Source organism: Rutilus rutilus (assembly GCF_951802725.1).
Source record: "Rutilus rutilus genome assembly, chromosome: 7".
NCBI classification, from domain to species: Eukaryota; Metazoa; Chordata; class Actinopteri; order Cypriniformes; family Leuciscidae; genus Rutilus; species Rutilus rutilus.
Genome location: NC_140221.1, coordinates 2493879 through 2514263, shown reverse-complemented (window position 1 = coordinate 2514263; position 20385 = coordinate 2493879). Strand labels below are relative to the sequence as shown.

General features: G+C 39.7%; 2 protein-coding genes across 2 annotated transcripts in view; one reads left to right on the top strand and one right to left on the bottom strand.

The window, feature by feature from the left end:
* Positions 1–20385, bottom strand: part of astn2 (astrotactin 2) — a 435007-nt gene that overhangs the window by 58352 nt on the left and 356270 nt on the right. Inside the window, exon 17 of the mRNA XM_084413644.1 lies at positions 1401–1663. Within this exon, the coding sequence (XP_084269770.1) occupies positions 1401–1663 (263 nt within the window). The remainder of the gene's footprint in view (positions 1–1400; positions 1664–20385) is intronic.
* Positions 5830–13602, top strand: trim32 (tripartite motif containing 32). Its single transcript, XM_084413656.1, has 2 exons — positions 5830–5898; positions 10341–13602. Exon 2 carries the CDS (start codon positions 10367–10369, stop codon positions 12344–12346), a length of 1980 nt encoding a protein of 659 aa, XP_084269782.1. The 5' UTR covers positions 5830–5898; positions 10341–10366; the 3' UTR covers positions 12347–13602.

The following is a 20385-nucleotide window of genomic DNA, read 5'->3' as shown; positions in this document are numbered from 1 at the left end:
GTGATAAGCAGTATATAAATAAAATTGAATTGAGTTGACAATGATATTCATGAACTTTAGTTAAAACATTGTGCTTTTTTATTTTTTATTCGCTCATTCCTCCTTTCCTTTTGTCGGCTATGATGTCAATTGAGTTTAACAAGTCATTTTATTTTATTTGAGGCACATAAACCTCATCAATACCAAGTGGCATCCTCTTCTTTCCACCGTAAGAGCTTCTTGAGATATAAGGTTCGTTCTGAATTAAGAATTTCAGGATTCCCGAGACTTAACATTTCATGTAAAAGATTTAATTCATTGTTTTGACTTTCCTTCTTCAAATTCCCTGATGTTTACAGTTTTCCTTTATGAAGCAAATCCTCATATTACACTGATTTCTGAAGGATCATGAGACACTGAAGACTGGAGTAATGATGCTGAAAATTCAGCTTTGATCACAGGAGTAAATGAGATTTTACTATATATCCAAAAATAAAATTATTTTAAGTTGTAATAATATTTCACAATATTGCTGTTTTTATTGTATTTTTTTGGCAGCTGTGGTGAGCATAAGAGACTCCTTTCAAAAACATTAAAAATATCCAAACTTTTGAACACTAGTCTAAAGAATTAAAAAATACACTGTGTGTGGAAACAATCTGGAAAACCCAATTCGGTTCTAATATGAGCCTTTATAAGAGTGAAAGCCTTCGTCATATATGTGACCCTGGATCACTAAACCAGTCACGAGTCGCACGGGTATATTTGTGGCAATAGCCAACAATACATTGCATGGCTCAAAATTATCGATTTTTCTTTTGTGCCAAAATTCATTAGGATATTAAGTAAAGATCATGTTCCATGAAGATATTTTGTAAATTTCCTACCGTAAATATATAAAACATTTATTTGTGTGAGTGAATGCTGCACAATCGTGAACATAAATGAACAACTTTAAAGGAGATTTTCTCAATGTTTCGATTTTTTTGCACCCTCAGATTCCAGATTTTCAATAGTTGTATCTCGGCCAAATATTGTCCTATCCTAACAAACTATATATCAATGGAAAGCTTATTTATTCAGCTTTCAGATGATGTATACAGTACATCTCAATTTCAAGAAATTGACCCATGCCACTGGTGTATATACCATATATATATCGAATCCATTTAATTTTTGTTTTGTGTGTATTCGTGGTTCAAGTGCGACAAAAGTCCTATAGGGTCCATAGGGTCTATAAGATGAACACTCATTTTTTCAAAAAAATGTGGGTCGAAATGACCAGAAGGATAAGTAAAAAAGATGCATGAACAAATCTATTTCTTGGAAATCTATTTCCTGAGTTCTCTCTTTAGTGATGTTGTCCTGAATGTGAAAGTAAAAGCCTTGATCATATATATATTATGCTATCCCTGAGTTACCTCTTTGGTGATGTTGTCCTGCACCAGGCTGTAGAGCGGCACGACGCGGCTGACCTCCAGCAGGACTGGCGTGGGACTGGGCGTCTCGCGGGCCGATTGTCTGCACAGGTGACAGGCGTCCGGGCAACTTCCCTTCTCCTGGCAGCGGATCTCCACGCCGGACACCAGGTCATCAGACAGAAGCTGAGTTTTCAGGAGACCCGACAGGTAGATGATGAACGGGACAGCTTTCAGATCGCGCCGGCCACCCTGATCCGTGACTTCTGGAGGAGAGAGACAGGAGGAGGTCACTGGTGCACCGGACGTATTACGGAGATTTGAGACTCTGGATCTGCACTAGTGATGTCAATAGGAAAGAGCCTGTTATGATTAAACCCTCATCCTTCCCTCGCGGGTCAAAATGACCCGAAGCCCTAAAATTATACTTTTTTTTTTTTTTGTCCAGAAAGCTTATTTTATTTCATTTTGTCCATTGTGGAAACCTATCCTGGACTAACCTGGCCATGTGAAAATGGTCAAATTAGCTGATCATTTTAAGAGACTGACTTTACAACAAAGTCACAAGGGTCTACAGATGATATCTTTGTGACAGTAGAATGGCTTTAGGCATTATTTGTACAACCCTGACTTATATTTGGCAGACAAAAGTTTTTTAAATGCAAATCATTTGTAATTTTTGCATAAACAAACAGATCTGGTCCAGATCATCTGGACATTATAAATAAGCATAATGATACCATTTTATAGTAGGGTACCATGCATGGGCTTACATCAGAAGTCTATCATGAAGGAAACTGTGATGAACTGTCTCTGCTAGTAGAAATACAACACAGGTTTATTTTCATGTTAGTTTGCAATGTTCGTGCGCAGAACCCTTGGCAGACACAAAACAATGTGATTATGTGGGGAAAGATCTTAATTGAGTGCTGATACGTCCTTGAGATGGGTGAACAGATGTGCAGTTCTGAATAATAGCATCTGTTCTCCGCGCTCCACAGACGATTCCCCTGAACATTCCCGTCCACACTGTGCCTGGCAATGGAATGAGTCATTATGCGGGATTTTAGCATGACAGGCAGGAGGAGGAGAAGGAGGAGGAGGAGGAGGAGGAGGAGGAATAGGAGGAGGAGGAGGAGGAGGAGGAGGAGGAATAGGAGGAGGAATAGGAGGAGGTGGAGGAGGCGGAGGAGGCGGAGGAGGCGGAGGAGGTGGAGGAGGCGGAGGAGGCGGCGGAGGCGGAGGAGGTGGCGGAGGCGGAGGTGGAGGAGGAGGAGAAGAGGAGGAGGTGGAGGAGGTGGAGGTGGAGGAGGAGGAGGAGGAGGAGGAGGAGAAGAGGAGGAGGAGGAGGAGGAGAAGAGGAGGAGGAGGAGGAGGAGAAGAGGAGGAGGAGGAGAAGAGGAGGAGAAGAGGAGGAGGAGGAGGAAGAGGAGGAGGAGGAGGAGGAGGAGGAGGAATAGGAGGAGGAGGAGTAGTAGGAGGAGGAGGAGGAGGAGGAGGAGGAGGAATAGGTGGCGGAGGTGGAGGAGGCGGCGGAGTTGGCAGAGGCGGAGGAGGTGGCGGAGGCAGAGGTGGAGGAGGAGGAGGAGGAGGAGGAGGAGGAGGAGGAATAGGAGGAGGAGGAAGAGGAGGAATAGGAGGAGGAGGAATAGGAGGAATAGGAGGAGGAGGAGGAGTAGGAGGAGGAGTAGGAGGAGGAATAGGTGGCGGAGGTGGAGGAGGCGGCGGAGTTGGCAGAGGCGGAGGAGGCGGAGGAGGTGGCAGAGGTGGAGGAGGAGGAGGAGGAAGAGGAGGAGGAGGAGAGGAGGTAGAGGAGAGGAGAGGAGGTGGAGAGGAGGAGGAGAGGAGAGGAGGTAGAGGAGAGGAGGTGGAGGAGGTGGAGGTGGAGGAGGTGAAGAGGAGGTGGAGGAGGTGAAGAGGAGGAGGAGGAGGAGAAGAGGAGGAGGAGGAGGAGAAGAGGAGGAGGAGGAGGAGGAGGAGAAGAGGAGGAGGAGGAGGAGGAGGAGAAGAGGAGGAGGAGGAGGAGGAGAAGAGGAGGAGGAGGAAGAGGATGAAGAGGAGGAGGAAGAGGATGAAGAGGATGAGGAAGAGGAGGATGAAGAGGAGGTGGAAGAGGAGGAGGAATAGGATGTGGTGGAGGAGGAGGAAGAGGAGGATGATGAAGTAGAGGTAGAAGAGGAGGAGGAGGAAGATGAGGATGAAGAGGAGGAGGTGGAGAAGGAGGAATAGGATGCTGAAGTGGAGGTGGAAGAGGAGGAGGAGAAGAAGAGAAGGTGGAAGAGGAGGAGGAGAGGAAGGAGAGGATGAGGAAGTGGAGGTGGAGAAGGAGGAATAGGATGGAGTAGGTGGAGGAGGAAGAGGATGATGAAGTGGAGGTGGAAGTGGAAGTGGAAGAGGAGGAGGAGGAATAGGAGGACGAATAGGAGGTGAAGGAGGAGTAGGTGGAAGAGGAGGAGGAGGTAGAGAGGAGAAGGATGATAAGGAGAAATAGGAGGTGGAGAAGGAGGAGGAGGAAGATGAGGATGATGAGCAGGAAGAGGAGGAGGAGGAATAAGATGAGGAAGAGGAGTATGAAGATAAGGATAATGAAGAGGAGGGGGAGGATGAAGAGGAGGAGGAGAAGAGGAGGAAGAGGAAGATGAAGAAGATAAGGATAATGAAGAGGGGGAGGATGAAGAGGAGGAGGAGAAGAGGAAGATGAGGAAAAGGAGGGGGAGGATGAGGAGGAGGAGAAGAGGAGGAAGAGGAAGAGAAACATGAGGAAAAGGAGGGGGAGGATGAAGAGGAGGAAGAGGAAGATGAAGAGAAAGATGAGGAAAAGGAGGGGGAGGATGAAGAGGAGGAGGAGGAAGAGGAAGATTAAGATGAAGATGAGGAAAAGGAGGGGGAGGATGAAGAGGTGTAGTGGGACAGAAAGCAGTCTGAGGCTGTTGTGTCTGCAACAACACAGAGAAGAGTGGATCCAGAGCCTCAGTGTTTGAGCACACAGAGAAACTCCAGGCTGGAGTGATTGCTAACAGCCTACAGTAGGTCTATGCTTTTTAAATGATGCATTTCTTGCAAAACACTTAATCATATTGAGCTGAAGCAGCGCATTTCGAAGTGTCTCTCCACCGAAAATAAAACATCTGGCTGTAGGCTACAAACATGTGTGTTCTCCCTCTTTGCTGGTGTGACCTTAACCATCTTTTTTTTTAACTATGCCATCTGCCTTTAGCCGACACCAGGGAAATAGAGTCTGAGTTTCAACAGACAACCGAGTCGAAAAGAGACAGCGATACAACACTGGGTTGCAGTGCATTGTTTACTGACAGAATGAACTACATATCCCATCATGCACTGTGAACGATGTAATCAAAATGTTGACTGGTATTTTGTTGACTTTATTATAAAATATTAAATATTTAATGTATCAAACTACTTAGCCTATGTATTTACTTATTAGTTTATACATTATTGTTTGGTCTTTATTAAATTAGCCGCAGATATATGCTTAGCTACACAATCACTTAAAGGGATAGTTCACCAAAAAAATAAAAATCTGTCATCTCTTACTCACCCTCATGTTGTTCCAAACCTGTATGAGTTTCTTTCTTCTGCTGAACACAAAATAAGATATTTTGAAGATTGTCTACTTAACTGTATTAAAATTAAGACAATTTTGTAAAGTCATTGTTTTTGTCATTGAGGTTTCTTCTCAATCTTTTCTTCCATATTGTAATATGACCAGTTTTGCAACATTTTTTTTAAATAATTTCTTGATAAGCTGCACATAATTTTCTACCATTTAAATACTAATAATTTAATATAAATTACAATATAACCATTACTCTTTGCTATTGAGGTAATTCGATGTAGTATTATGTGCGTTTAACAGAATGATACTTTCAGACAGAGATTTGCTGCCATCTAGTGGTAAATTATTACACTGCAGTTACATTTTATATTAAAATAGTGGGGGAAATTATCATACACGAAGTTCTTTTCCTTTTTTCATGCATCTATAGAAAATTGTAATGAAGCATAATTTAAATATTTTATGACACATCCGAATATATATATTAGTATTTTCATATTAAGTCTGTGTAATTTTTAACAATAACAGCTGTCATTCTCTGATCAATTCTTGTAATATAATATAATATAATATAATATAATATAATATAATATAATATAATATAATATAACATAATATAATCTTCGTTTAATATTATACTCAATTCAACTCGATCCACCCATGTGTTTCCAGCAGCAGTCCTTACTTTTCATGTGCCACTGACTGAAATAAACTGCGCATCACGCATGACAACAGCAGCCTCTCATCTGATTGGCTCCTGCGCACATCACGCTTCCGCGGCAGCCAACGAAATCTCCCTGGGGGCGGGACTTACGCAAAGAATCAACCTCCGTTATGACGTCACCTCCGCAGTGTCGCGCGCACCCGCTGACATGAGAGACGCGCGCGTCGTCACATCAAGCAAAAGCTACTGTTGAACTAAAGGTAGGAGATCATGTAACAATCAACAATTAAACACGCATGAATGTTTTTCGCATGCTTTTATGACAGCGCTTTCATTTCGGTGTGCATGCATGCAGAAGACAGTAATGACGATACTCAGATCGCAGTGTTTTGAAGCCTGGGCCTGCCAATCAGATGATTAGACAAATAACTACATATAACCTGCATAAGTGTGACTATAAATGATGCATGCATTACACTAGTACAAGAAATGACAGTGCGTGGTCCAGAAACATGATGGTGATTTTACAGCTAGCCATTTTGCTACCAAAATAAACAAGACAGGCTGTTGCTGTTGAGTTGTTTAAAAAAAGTAAAATTGCATTAAGTTAATATAAGCCCTAGCATTTGAAAATGGATTGTATTATTATTTTTTGTGGAATAATATGATCATGATGAGGTGCAAATGCACCAGTAGGTGTGGTAGGACAGCCAGTAAATACAGAAACAACATCAATGCATGTCATCATCAGACTGTTTTTGTAATGACGTGACATTTTCTCATGGTTTCCTTCCCATCCCATCCATTGCTCTGGACTCTACTAACGTCATTGTTAATGGATAATTATGGAAGCTTGTTTCCGCCACAGAATAAAACATCTAAAGAAAACACAACTGCGAGTTTACATCGTATAAAGTACAAGATATAAAGTCGCAATTGCGAGGATTAAAGATAGATTTTTTTTATATAAAGTTGCAATTGTATGTTATAAAGTAAGAATTGCGAGATATAAAGTCATGATTGCGAGATATAAAGTCAGAATTGCGAGATATAAGTCAGAATTGCGAGATATAAGTCAGAATTGCAAGATATAAAGTCAGAATTGCGAGATATAAAGTCAGAATTGCGAGATGTAAGTCAGAATTGCGAGATGTAAGTCAGAATTGCGAGATGTAAGTCAGAATTGCGAGATGTAAGTCAGAATTGCGAGATATAAAGTCAGAATTGCGAGATATAAGTCAGAATTGCGAGATATAAGTCAGAATTGTGAGATATAAAGTCAGAATTGCGAGATATAAATTTAGAATTGCGAGATATAAAGTCAGAATTGCGAGATGTAAGTCAGAATTGCGAGATGTAAAGTTAGAATTGCGAGATATAAGTCAGAATTGCGAGATATAAGTCAGAATTGCGAGATATAAAGTTAGAATTGCGAGATGTAAAGTTAGAATTGCGAGATATAAAGTCAGAATTGTGAGATATAAGTCAGAATTGCGAGATATAAAGTCAGAATTGCGTGATATAAAGTCAGAATTGCGAGATATAAAGTCAGAATTGCGAGATATAAGTCAGAATTGCGAGATATAAAGTCAGAATTGCGAGATATAAAGTCAGAATTGCGAGATATAAAGTCAGAATTGCGAGATATAAAGTTAGAATTGCGAGATGTAAAGTTAGAATTTCGAGATATAAGTCAGAATTGCGAGATATAAAGTCAGAATTGCGAGATATAAAGTCAGAATTGTGAGATATAAAGTCAGATTTGTCAGATTAAACGTCACAATTACCTTTTTTATTTTTTATTCTGTGGCAGAAACAATGGTAATGCACTTTAAAAAAAACAAAAACAAAAAAAACAATATGGCATATATACATACAGAAATATGTATAAGTATTTCTTATACTTTGCGCAAGTATGCATACATCAAATTTTCCATAGTTAAATTGCTTCATATATACTATATATATACTATCATTATATCATCCTTATTATCTGCCAATAAAAAATACAAATAAATAAAAAATTAATTATATGTATATATATTTAATAGTTTAAAAATTTTTTACATTCTGTTTTGTCAAATGTTGTGATTGAGATTTGACATTTAACATCTCATATTGCGGCTGCTTGGATATCAAAGCAAAAACAACCATGAAATGACATTGGAACAGCAGTTTGCATGTTCAACAAAAGCTAGAAACTAGCAAGTGATCACTTTAAGTCCACACTGTGTATGGAAAAATAGCTGTGGACTCAGTGTTTTGTTTTTGAAACGCTGTCAAGAATATCATTGTTATTACTATACTTATATTTTACATTACAGATGTAGTATGTCTAACTTTCCTCACCTGGCATCTCTATTTAAATCTGCACCTCGTTATGCATCAGGTGACATGCTTTTAACTCTTTCCCTACCGGCATTCTTATAAAAAGTTACCATCCACCGCCAGCAATTTTGATCATTTTCACAAAAGTTTCATGTAGGGATGCACCGATACTGCCATTCTTTGCCGGATCGGGTATCGGTTAAACGAGGCCGATGCAAATCCGATACTGTGCGTATACTATTCTGTGTTATTGTTAAGCCCCACAAAAGGCACACAAACATTATAAAGCACCATACAGTTTTCATGCACTATATTATAAGTGTTCAGGTCTAAGTGATAAAGGTCTATGGTTTCGCATAAACCAACTTTATCTTGCTGGACTTTATTGCTGTACCTTAATCATGTTACTTTCTGCCGGGTGTCTGTTAGATCACAACAATGGAGTAGAGAGCACTATAATTGTTCTTCACGTACAACAATACAAAGAGCAATGTGTAACGTTTTACCAGTATTAGTACTACACTTATTGTCTCGTATTTGTTCCCTACTAGATAATGTTTTTTTTCACAAAATTTTCTGATTTTATAAAATTATTGTGCACTCGTGATTTTTTCTAGAGAGAATTCTAGTCTAATCCAGTTTATAATAGCATTTTTGTAATAGATTATGATCATATTTTTTTATTTTATGTGTTGTTTTTCTTTATAAGGAAGTTGTCTGTGTTAAGTAGATTGTGTTTAACACACAAAAGAGTGATTATCAGTTGAACTCTAGGAAATTCTAGCCTACTTGATAAAAAAAAAAAAAAAACTGCGCTGGTATCGGATCGGTATCGGTATTGGTCGATACTCAGAATTTTTGGGATCGGTTTAGAAAAAATGGTATCGGTGCATCCCTAGTTTCATGGCCCCCTCCATATTTTGTTCTATGAATCTTTAAATATGAAATATTTTAAAAGAAAGAATAGACTCTGCTTAAAAAACGCTTGTTGTCTGAAAACACCATATTATCAGTCCCAGGCATGTTCTGAGAATGTGTAAAAATACAGTGTTGTTGCACATTCACTTTAAAGCAATTTCATGCAGACTACAAATGTAATCGCAGCCTTATAAGGAATAATAGTTGGACTAGGCCAGGGGTGCCCAATCCTGCTCCTGCCGATTGACTGTCCTGCACAGTTCATCTCCAACCCTAATCAAACACACCTGCCTTTAATTTTCAAGTGATCCTGAAGACATTAGCCTAATTGGTTGCTTCAGGTGTGTTTGATTAGGGTTGGAGATAAACTGTGCAGGACAGTCGATCGGCAGGAGCATGGATTGGGCACCCCTGCACTAGGCCATAGCCTTTGACAAATACGACCAATAACTTAAAGGATTAGTTCACTTAAAAAAAAAAAAAAATTGCTGATAATTTACTCACCCCGATGTCATCCAAGATATCCATGTCTTTCTTTCTTCAGTCGAAAAGAAATTAAGGTTTTTGAGGAAAACATTCCAGGATTTTTCTACACAGAATGGACTTCAATGGCAACCAACTATACCAATGTTCAAAGAAGGTTCAAATGTCCGTCTCAATGCAGCTTCAAAGTCTCTACACGATCCCAGTCGAGAAATATGGGTCTTATCTTGCGTAACAATCGGTCATTTTCCAAATTATAATTTTTTTTAATATATATACTTTTTAACCACAAATACCCGTCTTGTACCATCTCTGAGATGCACCACGTATTACGTCATCACGTTGGAAAGGTCACGAAAAAATAAATACATTTAAAAAAAGATGTCGGACGATTTTGAAGTTGGAGGAGAAAATGAGATGAAATTTTTCGCCTTTCCCTACCTTTTTGAAGCGGAGTACATAGACAATTAACTTAGATAAATGACGTGACTCATGTCCTTTCCAATGTGATGACGCAATGCGTGGCACATCTCAGAGATGGTACACGACGAGCATTTGTGGTTAAAAAGTATATATATATATATAAAAAATTTTTTTTTGAAAATGACCGATCGTTTCGCTAGATAAGACCCTTATTTCTCGACTGGGATCGTGTCGAGACTTTGAAGCTGCATTGAGACAGACATTTGAACCTTCTTTGAACATTGGCATAGTTGGTTGCCATTGAAGTCCATTCTGTGTAGAAAAATCCTGGAATGTTTTCCTCAAAAACCTTAATTTCTTTTCGACTGAAGAAAGAAAGACATGGATATCTTGGATGACATTGGGGTGAGAAAATTATCAGCAACATTTTTTTTTTTTTATTGAACTAATCCTTTAAGTAAAATCACAATTCTTCTTTTTGCAACTTTTTATTATAACTGAACATAATGCACATCAAACACATAGACATGACTTTTTTCCTCCCCTGTAGACACCCTGTAGGCACTAGAAGGCATCATGGCCACACCAACGTCCCTAGATCCAGATTTGTTCCGGGAGGTGCTGGAATGCCCCATTTGCCTGGAAACCTACAACCAGGATCAGCTTCGACCCAAGCTCCTGCAGTGCGGTCACTCTGTGTGTCGCCAGTGCCTTGAGAAACTCCTCGCCAGCACGATAAACGGTGTGCGCTGCCCATTTTGCAGCAAGGTGTCTCGAATGAGCAGTATTTCACAGTTGGCTGATAATCTCACCGTGTTGAAGATCATTGACTGTGCGAGTTCTTGTGTCTCCACCATGGGCCTCATGTGCAAGTCTTGTAAAAACCGACTTCCCCGTCAGTACTGCCGTGACTGCAGCGTTGCGTTGTGCGATATTTGTAAAAACGAGGGGCATCAGCGTCAAGGCCACGTCGTACAGGCCATTCGCGTTGCTGCTGAACAGTGCCGGAAAGACATCAGTGGGAAGCTTTCTAACTTGCGGGAGGCAATGGGCAATATTCAGAAGAAGAAGGCAGCAATCGACAATGTGACAAAATCACTCCGACTGAAGTACAAGGCTGTACAGCAAGAGTATGCCAAGGCTGAGTTGCGGATCCAAGAGGAACTTGGCCGCTCCCGTCGTGCCTTTGCCACGTCCTTAGCCGAAATAGAGAAGCTGAATGCCCAGATATTGGAAGAGCAGACATACCTGCTCAATATCGCTGAAGTGCAGGTGGTGTCAAGGTGTGATTACCTAACCATGAGGATCAAGCAGACTGATATTGCTCTACTGGAGGAAGGAAGTAACAATGAAGAAGAGGAGTTGGACATAAAAACCAATCTTCCTGTCGTTCTGAAACTACAAGAGCCTGAACTGGTTAAAATGGAGTTTGCAAAACCCATAGACATGGGGCAACTGACCACAAAACCCTGCACTGTCAATGCCGAAGAGGAAGATGAACTCGATTTCGCCGCTGCCGACCCTTTGGACATGTATCGTGATATTGACATGGCGACAACAGTTGAAGATGCTGTTTGCGCTTCCCCCGGTAGCTTCAAGTCCAAGTCTGTAGATGGAGGAGGACCTTCTCCAGGGGCTTCTGGTGGGCAGCTTTGTCAGTTCGTGAAAAAGATGGGGTGTAAGGGCAATCTGCCAGGCATGTTCAACTTGCCTGTAAGTATTTGTGTTACACCGCTGGGTGAGGTTCTCGTGGCCGACCGAGGGAATTACCGCATCCAGATCTTCAATCGCAAGGGCTTCCAAAAGGAGATACGGCGCAACCCGAGCAGCATCGACAACTTCGTTTTGAGCTTCCTCGGTGCTGACCTTCCCAACCTCATCCCTCTCTCAATTGCAATCAATGCTCAGGGACTCATCGGTGTCACTGATAACTATGACAACTCTGTGAAGGTTTACACCACCGATGGCCACTGCGTCGCCTGCCACAAGAACCAACTCATTAAGCCATGGGGAATCGCGGCTATGCCTTCAGGGCAGTTTGTCGTGTCCGATGTCGAGGGTGGGAAGCTGTGGTGCCTGGCCGTAGATCGCAATGTAGGGGTAGTGAACTATAACCGATTATGCTCGGCCGTCAGACCCAAATTTGTAACTTGCGACTCCTCAGGTACAGTCTACTTTACGCAGGGCTTGGGTCTAAACATCGAGAATAGACACAATGAACACCACCTCGAAGGGGGGTTTTCCATCGGCTCGGTGGGAATGGATGGGCAGCTGGGAAAGCAACTCAGCCACTTCTTCTCAGAGAATGAGGACTTCCGTTGCATCACCGGGATGTGTGTGGACTCCAACGGGGACTTGATCGTGACGGACAGTGGGCGTAAGGAGATACTGCAGTTCCCTAAAGAAGGTGGTTACAACATTCTCATTCAGGAGGGCCTTACGTGCCCTGTAGGTGTAGCTGTTACCCAGAAGGGACAACTCCTCGTCTTGGATTGCTGGGACCACTGTGTTAAGGTTTACACGTACTTGCAAAGGAGACGTTCCTCTACGTGTTAAGACTGCTGTGGACACTTTATAATATTAGTCACTTTAATTCAATGGCTTTGTTACAAATGCGTTTGCTTTCTGATCTGTGACTTGCAGCGGCTGGGAACAAGCAGCTACGCCGCAATCATTCACCACTGCCATGGAGCAATCGGATTATGGATTATGGGTATTATTATGGATGCTTTAGGCAAATGGATTTTGAAATATAGCACAACTGATGGCAATAACTGAAAATGTTGAAAATGTTCATCTGTTTGGTCTTTCTGCGTGTGTGCTGCTGTACTAGCATTAAGATAGTGAGTTAATGACAAAGTAAGTTTTTACAAGTGATATTATAGGAATATTCCAAGTTCAGTAGAAGTTAGGCTCAATCAACAGCATTTTTGGCATAATGTTGATAATCATAGAAAAAGTCCTCGTTTTCTTTAAAAAATGAAGATTATGGTGAAACAATTACTCTGTAAATGGAGTCATGTTTGGAGGATTTAAAAGCAGAAGTGTGAAACTTAGGAATTTATAAAACCACTCACAGAACACTAATTTTATGGTACAATTTGTAGATTATTTCAGTGGTAAAGTTGTTCTCTGCATTGTTTTGTTCAACACTACAGTCTTGTTAACACTTATTTTACATGTTGTTGCTATACGTTTGAAACTGAGTTTGGCTACATCCACCTTCATTGCAAATGCCTCACTGAAACATATATACACAGTCTATTGTATATAAGGGAATCAACATTATGCCACAAGTGCTATGATTGATCTTAACTTGTACCGTAACTGTACCCAGAATATTACTAATCGTAATGGGAAGGTGCTTCATTTGATTTGGAAAACGTGACTCAAAACATACTGACTCAAAACGCTGCTGTGTGTGTCATGTTCGTGTGTAATCGCTGTAATGAGTTCCCATAATGCCCTCTCTATTAAAGTGCCCTCTCATAACTGAACGACTTTCTGATTTCTGCGACAGTATGAAGTTTCTGCTTATTAAAATACAGTTAAACTAAAGAATTTTTTTTTTAAGTTATTGTTACTACAAAGGTTGTATATTATAGTTATTCATTTATTGTGAACTGGTCTGTAGTGTAACCCAGTCTGTACAAGCATTGCTATGTTGCAGGAACCAAAGGCCTGTCAAATTCAGGAGATATACAAGCCTATCATGAGAGTAACTGCAATAGTTCAACTGAAGTAGGGAAATGACTCAGCAATTTACAACATGTATGAAATGATAATTTGCATTAAAGTGTCCTTGTATCTGAGAGGTGGATCTTAAAACTGTCCTTCTTGAAAGCTTTAGACAGCGCTGAGCTTGTTGTCTTAAAATCTTGGTTATGCTATTAGTAATGTTTAGTTTTCATTTGGGTGTGTATGTTCAAACGTGTGCTGGAGCAGATTAAGGCTACATGAAACAATCACATTTAGATTAGGATGGAAAGCCATTATCACAATTCATAACACAATGCAAGTATGCGTTGCATTCTCTATGCTGGTAGACATTAATGCGAACGTCTTGTTTTATGTCCATTTTCTCTTTACTCTAGGTCAACTACTGTCATCAACAGTTTCGCCAAGTTAAATTTATAGCATATCCAGTTAAATGGCACAGACGTTTACAGGTAACTAATATCACCTTCTTGAGGTTGCTTATTGCCAAACAACGCTAGTATATTGAACCGGACAGTATGTTGGCCATGCATTTATGTAGTGTTTCTGGCCTTATTAATTCTAAATCGTTTAAGTTTTAATTTAATAAACGTGCATTTCCAACAAAAGCAGACAACCTGCATTGGCCTTAAATGCACAGGAGATCCAGACATACTAGTCTGCCGTGTCATTAGAAAAGAGTATGTGACCCTTTAGAAATGAAACATGGTTTTCATTGAATTGCCTGGCCATGTTAGAAGTAGAATACAGGTTTATAAAGACCACTTTAAGTTTTGCCTTCATGCAACTGTGATTCAGGTAGAATTAAACTGTTAAATTCATCTAGCATTAATCCTAAAATAATAATAAATCACCAATTCTGTTGAAACCCAAGAGTAAAGACACAATGAAAATGGAAATAATGTAACAAACACCTTGTATTCTCCTCTTTCTGCCAGTATGTTCTTGTTTTGGCTGCTTTCCCTGCTCTTATGGCCTTATAAATATGGTCTTGTGTTAGGAATTGTGCTCATCCTTTTAATGGCTCTCACTTAATATAATATGTCATGATATATGTAATAAAATGTCAATTAGTAACAATTTTCAAAAGTATTTATTTCCATTGCCTTGCTCTAGTCATTGACCAATTGGTTTATTTCTTAGTATCAAGCATTAATACATGGAGCTTTTCCAATAAATTGGAGTACGCAATCTTTAACAATTAGGCCTAATAAGATACGGTAATCAAATTTGCACAATAAAAAAGTCAATTATCACTATAAAATCAATTATCACTATAAAAAAATCTGTTAAGCATCATTATCTTAGATGTATAAAGCAATATATGAAAAATGGGGCCCAGGGATTTTGTTACTTAATTTTTACTTTTAGTAAACGCACAAGCCTAAATCCACAATGCAATAAATATTGTTTTTGTCATTCTGTACATGTATAATAGAAGACCATCATGAGTGAGTGTTTTTTTGTTTTGTTTCTTGTTGGTTGTCAAAGCATAATGTGCAACAAATCCTGAACAAGTGACATATAGTCATGTGTAAATCGCCTGCAAAGTTGCCCTTTTCTGGGTATTTAACATTACCCATCATGATTAAGGTCATATCAGTAAGGCCTAAACAATGAGTGTTTTCTCAAACTGTTGCGCTTTTGTCAGAGTTTATGGCAGGAGATTCTGAATGGACATATTGCTTTCATAATTCATCTAAACACAATCATGTTCAAGCATTGATGTTGGAGTCAGTGAAATTTGTGTTTGTAATGTTCATGACCAATTGTGTGCAATAAAAGAAACATGTGAGATTGTATGTTTTTTATTTATTTATTTATTTTTTACTTTTATTGTATTAAAGATCTTTGCCTTCATTTTACTGAAAAAATAAGCCATTACCAGGTCAACTGTTGGACACTTTTAATCATGTTTAAAAGCAAATGAATGCATTTTAAACTCTTCTGTGGAATACAGTGTTGGGAAAATAGGTTAATAAACAATATTTCTAAAGTTATTTAAAATGTTCCAGCTGTCACACGTCCACAATTACACCATCTGAAGATGATCTGTACATCTGACATCAAAGCATCAGAGGCATGTAATGAAGAGAAAAACTGCTCACAAACGCTAGCAGCTGTTATGTGTATCATCAAAACAGTAGGTTTGGGCAAGCACACATTAATAAGATTTCACAGGAATGGTGTCCCTGCTTGAAAATCCCTGGCCTAGTTCATACCACTAGATTTAAAGCTACACTGTGTAGGATTTTCTCCCATCTAGCGGTGCAATTGTTTATGACTACCAACTGAATATTACTTTCTAGCCCCTCCCATTCCGAGGGCGTTTTAACTCCTACGGTGGCCGTATTATATCAAATCTGCCGGCAGTCGCGAGTAATCTCCCCCTCGCATTCGTCACGGTGCCACTGAGTGTAAAAACGCGAAGCTTGAATTTCCAGGTGTGTCCCTCTTTGGCACATGTATTTTCAAGATGGAGGCACAACATGGCTTCCACCATTCGAGCGACTCGCTCGAATGTATTCTAAATGGCAGATTCTACACTTACGAGAATACTTGATTAGTTGGTAGAAGTAATTACACATTAATGAGCACATATCATTTTGAAAGAACAAAGTGTTTTTTGCTAAGAATCAACTTAAAAAATTACAGTGTAGCTTTAAGACGTTGCCACACTCAAAGACTAATTACAGACTAGGTGTTCAAAAGATGCATCCGAAAACAATTAAAGCGTATCAAGTATGGTGGATTTGGCCTCTAGTGGCTGTGAAAAGCAAAGACATAACGAAAAATAAAAAGATATCCATAAATAATGTCTTGTGCATTGACTGTCTTGCACTGTTGGTTTGACTCATTGAAAAAAAACAAAGTTAAAACTGGTTGGTTTTAAATCCTATGTAGTCTCGAGTTGTCATGATCTCCGAAAAGCCGATCCGATGTTGAAACTCTTGTCTGAAAAAGTTGTTTTTAAAGGTACACTATATGTAACTTTTTTTTTTTTTGTAGTTGCTGTTCAAAATGAACTAAATCTAAATTATGAGCCAATACATCATCAACCCTTCTTCCAAAACATGTTTTTGTCTTACCATGATTCACTGTGGTAATCCTATAAGTGTTTATATTTTAGACCAGGCGGATTGGTTTATTTACGTGTCTCGTCATATCCGTTAATAGAGAAGAGTTATTTTGCTTTGTGGGAGTGGCAGAGGTTAGTTGTCACAACAAGCAAGAAACGTTGAAATGGAGCCACTAAATTACCTGTTTTAAAGTAAATCTGAACAGAGGAGAGTCTGCTGGTAAAACAGAACACGACAAAGCTTGTAATAAAACCAGAATCAACATTGCCTTGGCTTTTTTAGAGATTGTGAGAACTGAGGGATTTGAAATGTTGTATACAGGGGTGCAAACAGCGCGCTTTTCGGCGCCTCCCGCTTTTTTCACGTCAGTTTGGGTGACTTGTGTGAATCGTGCAGATCCGAAGAGTTTTTTTTTGGGGGGGGGGGGGGGGGGGGTTTGAGAGGGTCTGATTATAATTTAACCAACAGTAATTCTGTATTGCGTCCACCAACAAGTAAATAGGAAATAAGCGAATCAGAACACTGCGCGCCAAACCAGCAGTATGTGCGCAAGCGTGAACCACTAGTGTTTCTGTCTCACTCTGGATCTGCCACTGCATCACATTTCTCTCTGCGTGGCGTGGAGTGTCCGTTTTTATGTCGGCTCTCATGTTAACTGGTTAGAGCTGGTGTTAGAGCACAATGCCTGCGTGACACACACACTTCTCGAGCCGCGCCGAAACCGCGTGCTAGAAATAGAACCGCAACCGACACTTATTTTTCACGCGACACGCACGAGTGTTGGAAGTTTTCAAACAAAATAGAAGGCGCAAATACATATTAATAAATTACATTTTGATGCTTGAAAGTGTCTTGGTTTTGACAAATGCATATATAATTGTAATTTAAAAATAAGGCCTAATTAGGCTATCGATTTTCAAATATTGCCCCTGTCAATGGGCCTACAGAACGAAATATTCTGTAGCCTATTTTGCCGTCAATACTGCCGACGTTGTCTTTGCTGTATCAGGCTATATATATTATGTTTAACATCCAAATGTAGATGGTCTGTCGGCGCACAGAGCCACGCAGTTGCAGACAGCACGTGAAGTTCGTGAACACAGAATTCCCTTTTCTTTCTTATCTATTTGTGTTTGAACAGACATGTGCACGAAAAAATAAGCCAGTGTCCGTCTCAACGAGTTTCCCCGTAAACGCAGTCAAAATAAAACGGATGCGTGTCATTACCGGTATTAGATACATGCATTCGTCTTAAAGGGACAGCACCCAATATACCTGCAGCTGTTTGTGTCACCAAAGTTAATCAAACAACAAAAGAGAAAGAGAAAAATCACGTTTTGTCAAAAGATAAACTGTATTAATACTTAATACAGTTAATTTACCTGAAAAACATAAAGCACTGCTTTATTTCTCGTGTATTTGTGTTTTATTGTATTTATATTTGTATTTTGTTTATTAGTTTCTATGCAGATGCACTAGGCCTACCCTACACAATTACCCCAATCATCCTAGAATTATTAATTCTTTACAAAAAGAGCTATTCAAATCATCAGGTGAAATTGTTTTCAGGAAGTAGCAGTAAAGCAAGAAGAAGTGCAAGATAGTTTTTCTAAATTTCATTTGACTCTATGTGCCTATAGGGGTGGGTTGGGGATAGTGGCAATGTAGTATCTGGATATTTGCCGCGGGACGAGGGCTTCGATTACCTCTCTCTTTTTTGACCATACATGTGTTTGCACCCCTGTGTATAAAAGCGACACAGAGATGGCGTTTGTATTACTCTACAGTTAAGTTTTTTTATTGAACAAATGAATTGCCACATTTAGATCTCTAACCTAGTTCATTAAAGCATTTATTGTGAAGGGTACTACTCATCTGCAAAATTCACGCAGACCGAAGCACAACCAAAACAATGTTCTTCTGCAAAACGCATGCAGTTTCGTTTTTTTAGCCACTAGATGGGTTATTTGTCAGATGCCTTTTTGAGTTAGCCTATCCATTGAAATAATTATTATATAAGCAAATCGGGGTAAAGCAAGGAGACGCATTATTTTTAACCAAGCAATCTTCAGTACTGCAGCTTTAAATAACCAATAGTGTTGGCTAGCCCTGGTTTGTTGCCTCTGTATCGACCTGTAGGCTGTCTGAATTTGTATTTGCTGTCTCAGAGGTGGGTGTTGACTCAGAGGTCATATATGCTGAACGAACATGAACTCATTTTGCACATGTCCAGAATCCACTAGTGTAATATCTGGCGTTCAACACAGAGCAGGGTCCGGTTGCATAAGCTGTACGTAAGTTGCAACTTAGCCAAGTTTAAGCACTAAGTTACAACTTATGCACAACTAAATATTTTTGAATTGCACCATTAAACGCAACTCTAACCTAAATATTTAGGGAAGTCACCGAATAGGAGTAACAGTTGTAATAAAATAGCAGACTGACTGATTTGCATCAATAAGCTCTTGTTCAACACGACAGAATTCAATCCTTTAGACATATATGCAGAGGCGGACAGAGTACACAGCTTCATTACTTGAGTAAAAGTACAGAACTCAAGTACCCCTTGCTAAATTTTACTCAAGTACAAGTAAAAGTACTACAGTCAGATGTCTACTTAAGTAAAAGTACTGAAGTACTTGTTTTTAAAAGTACTTGAGTATCAAGAGTACAAGAGTACATTTTCTAAATATTTCATTACTACTGCCACAGTGCTTACATTGGTAAACACAGCAAACACTTGAAGCGAAAACTATCATTAACTTGTTCAGAAAATTGAAATAGTCTGGCGAGGTGGGGCCACGGGTTGGCACATTCCCGGGATGGACCTGCTGCGTCTTCATCCATTGTTTCGTCCATGGTTTCGTCTCTTATCTAAATCTGACCATGGAGTTGACTTTGGCGGAAAGCTGAAGGTGATTGCTGATAGGCTGTCCCAATCAGTGGCGCCTGCACAATCCAATCACGTTTGAGAGGGAAACAACAAATTGAGGGTTTCCGAGATTTTTCTTTTTTCCTTTTTTTTTTTTTAGAAGAAGTAACGGGTACTCACGGTTATGGATAGAAATGTAGCGGAGTAAAGAGTACAATATTTGCCTCTCAAATGTACTTGAGTAAAGTCATGAGTACTCCCCAAAAATGATACTCAAGTAAAGTACAGATCCCTCAAAATTGTACTTAAGTACTGTACTCAAGTAAATGTACTCCGTTACTGTCCGGCTCTGCATATATGATAATGTTGACTTTTACAATCATTTACATTTTAAAAGAGATTATTTGACAGCGAGCTTGTATTGCACTCCTACACATTGTAATACGGTATCAGTCGAATTACCTATTGTTCTATTTGAAGGTATTATAGTTCAAACGTGATGACATGAAGTTGTTACGTGATTACGTTGTAAAAATGTTTCCTGTTGAAGTTTTGCTGAATAAAGATGCTGAGGAGATAAATAAGAGAAAAGCAACGTTTCATTTGTTTTCCATAACGGAGTGATGGTGAACTGCGCACTCAAGTTTAACAGGTTATGGGCCCAGTCACGGAAACAAGCGAGCGCTGTGAGTAAAGCCATTCGCAACGTATTACGCGTTATTAAATAGAGCTAACGATCAAGCTTAGATATTAACACCGAAAGTCTGCGATTTTACAAAATGGCAAGCAGAGGGACAGGAATCCTGGCACCACAGTCTTTGTTTGATGGATCCAAAGATAAATATGATCTTTGGGAAACAAGATTTCTAAGCTATTTGCATACTTTAAAGCTAAAAGAGACTATTTTACACGAGCCCACTGGTGAT

Coding starts and splice junctions, on each gene's coding strand:
- trim32 (XM_084413656.1), top strand. CDS start 10,367: ATGGCCACACCAACGTCCCTAGATCCAGATTTGTTCCGGGAGGTGCTG.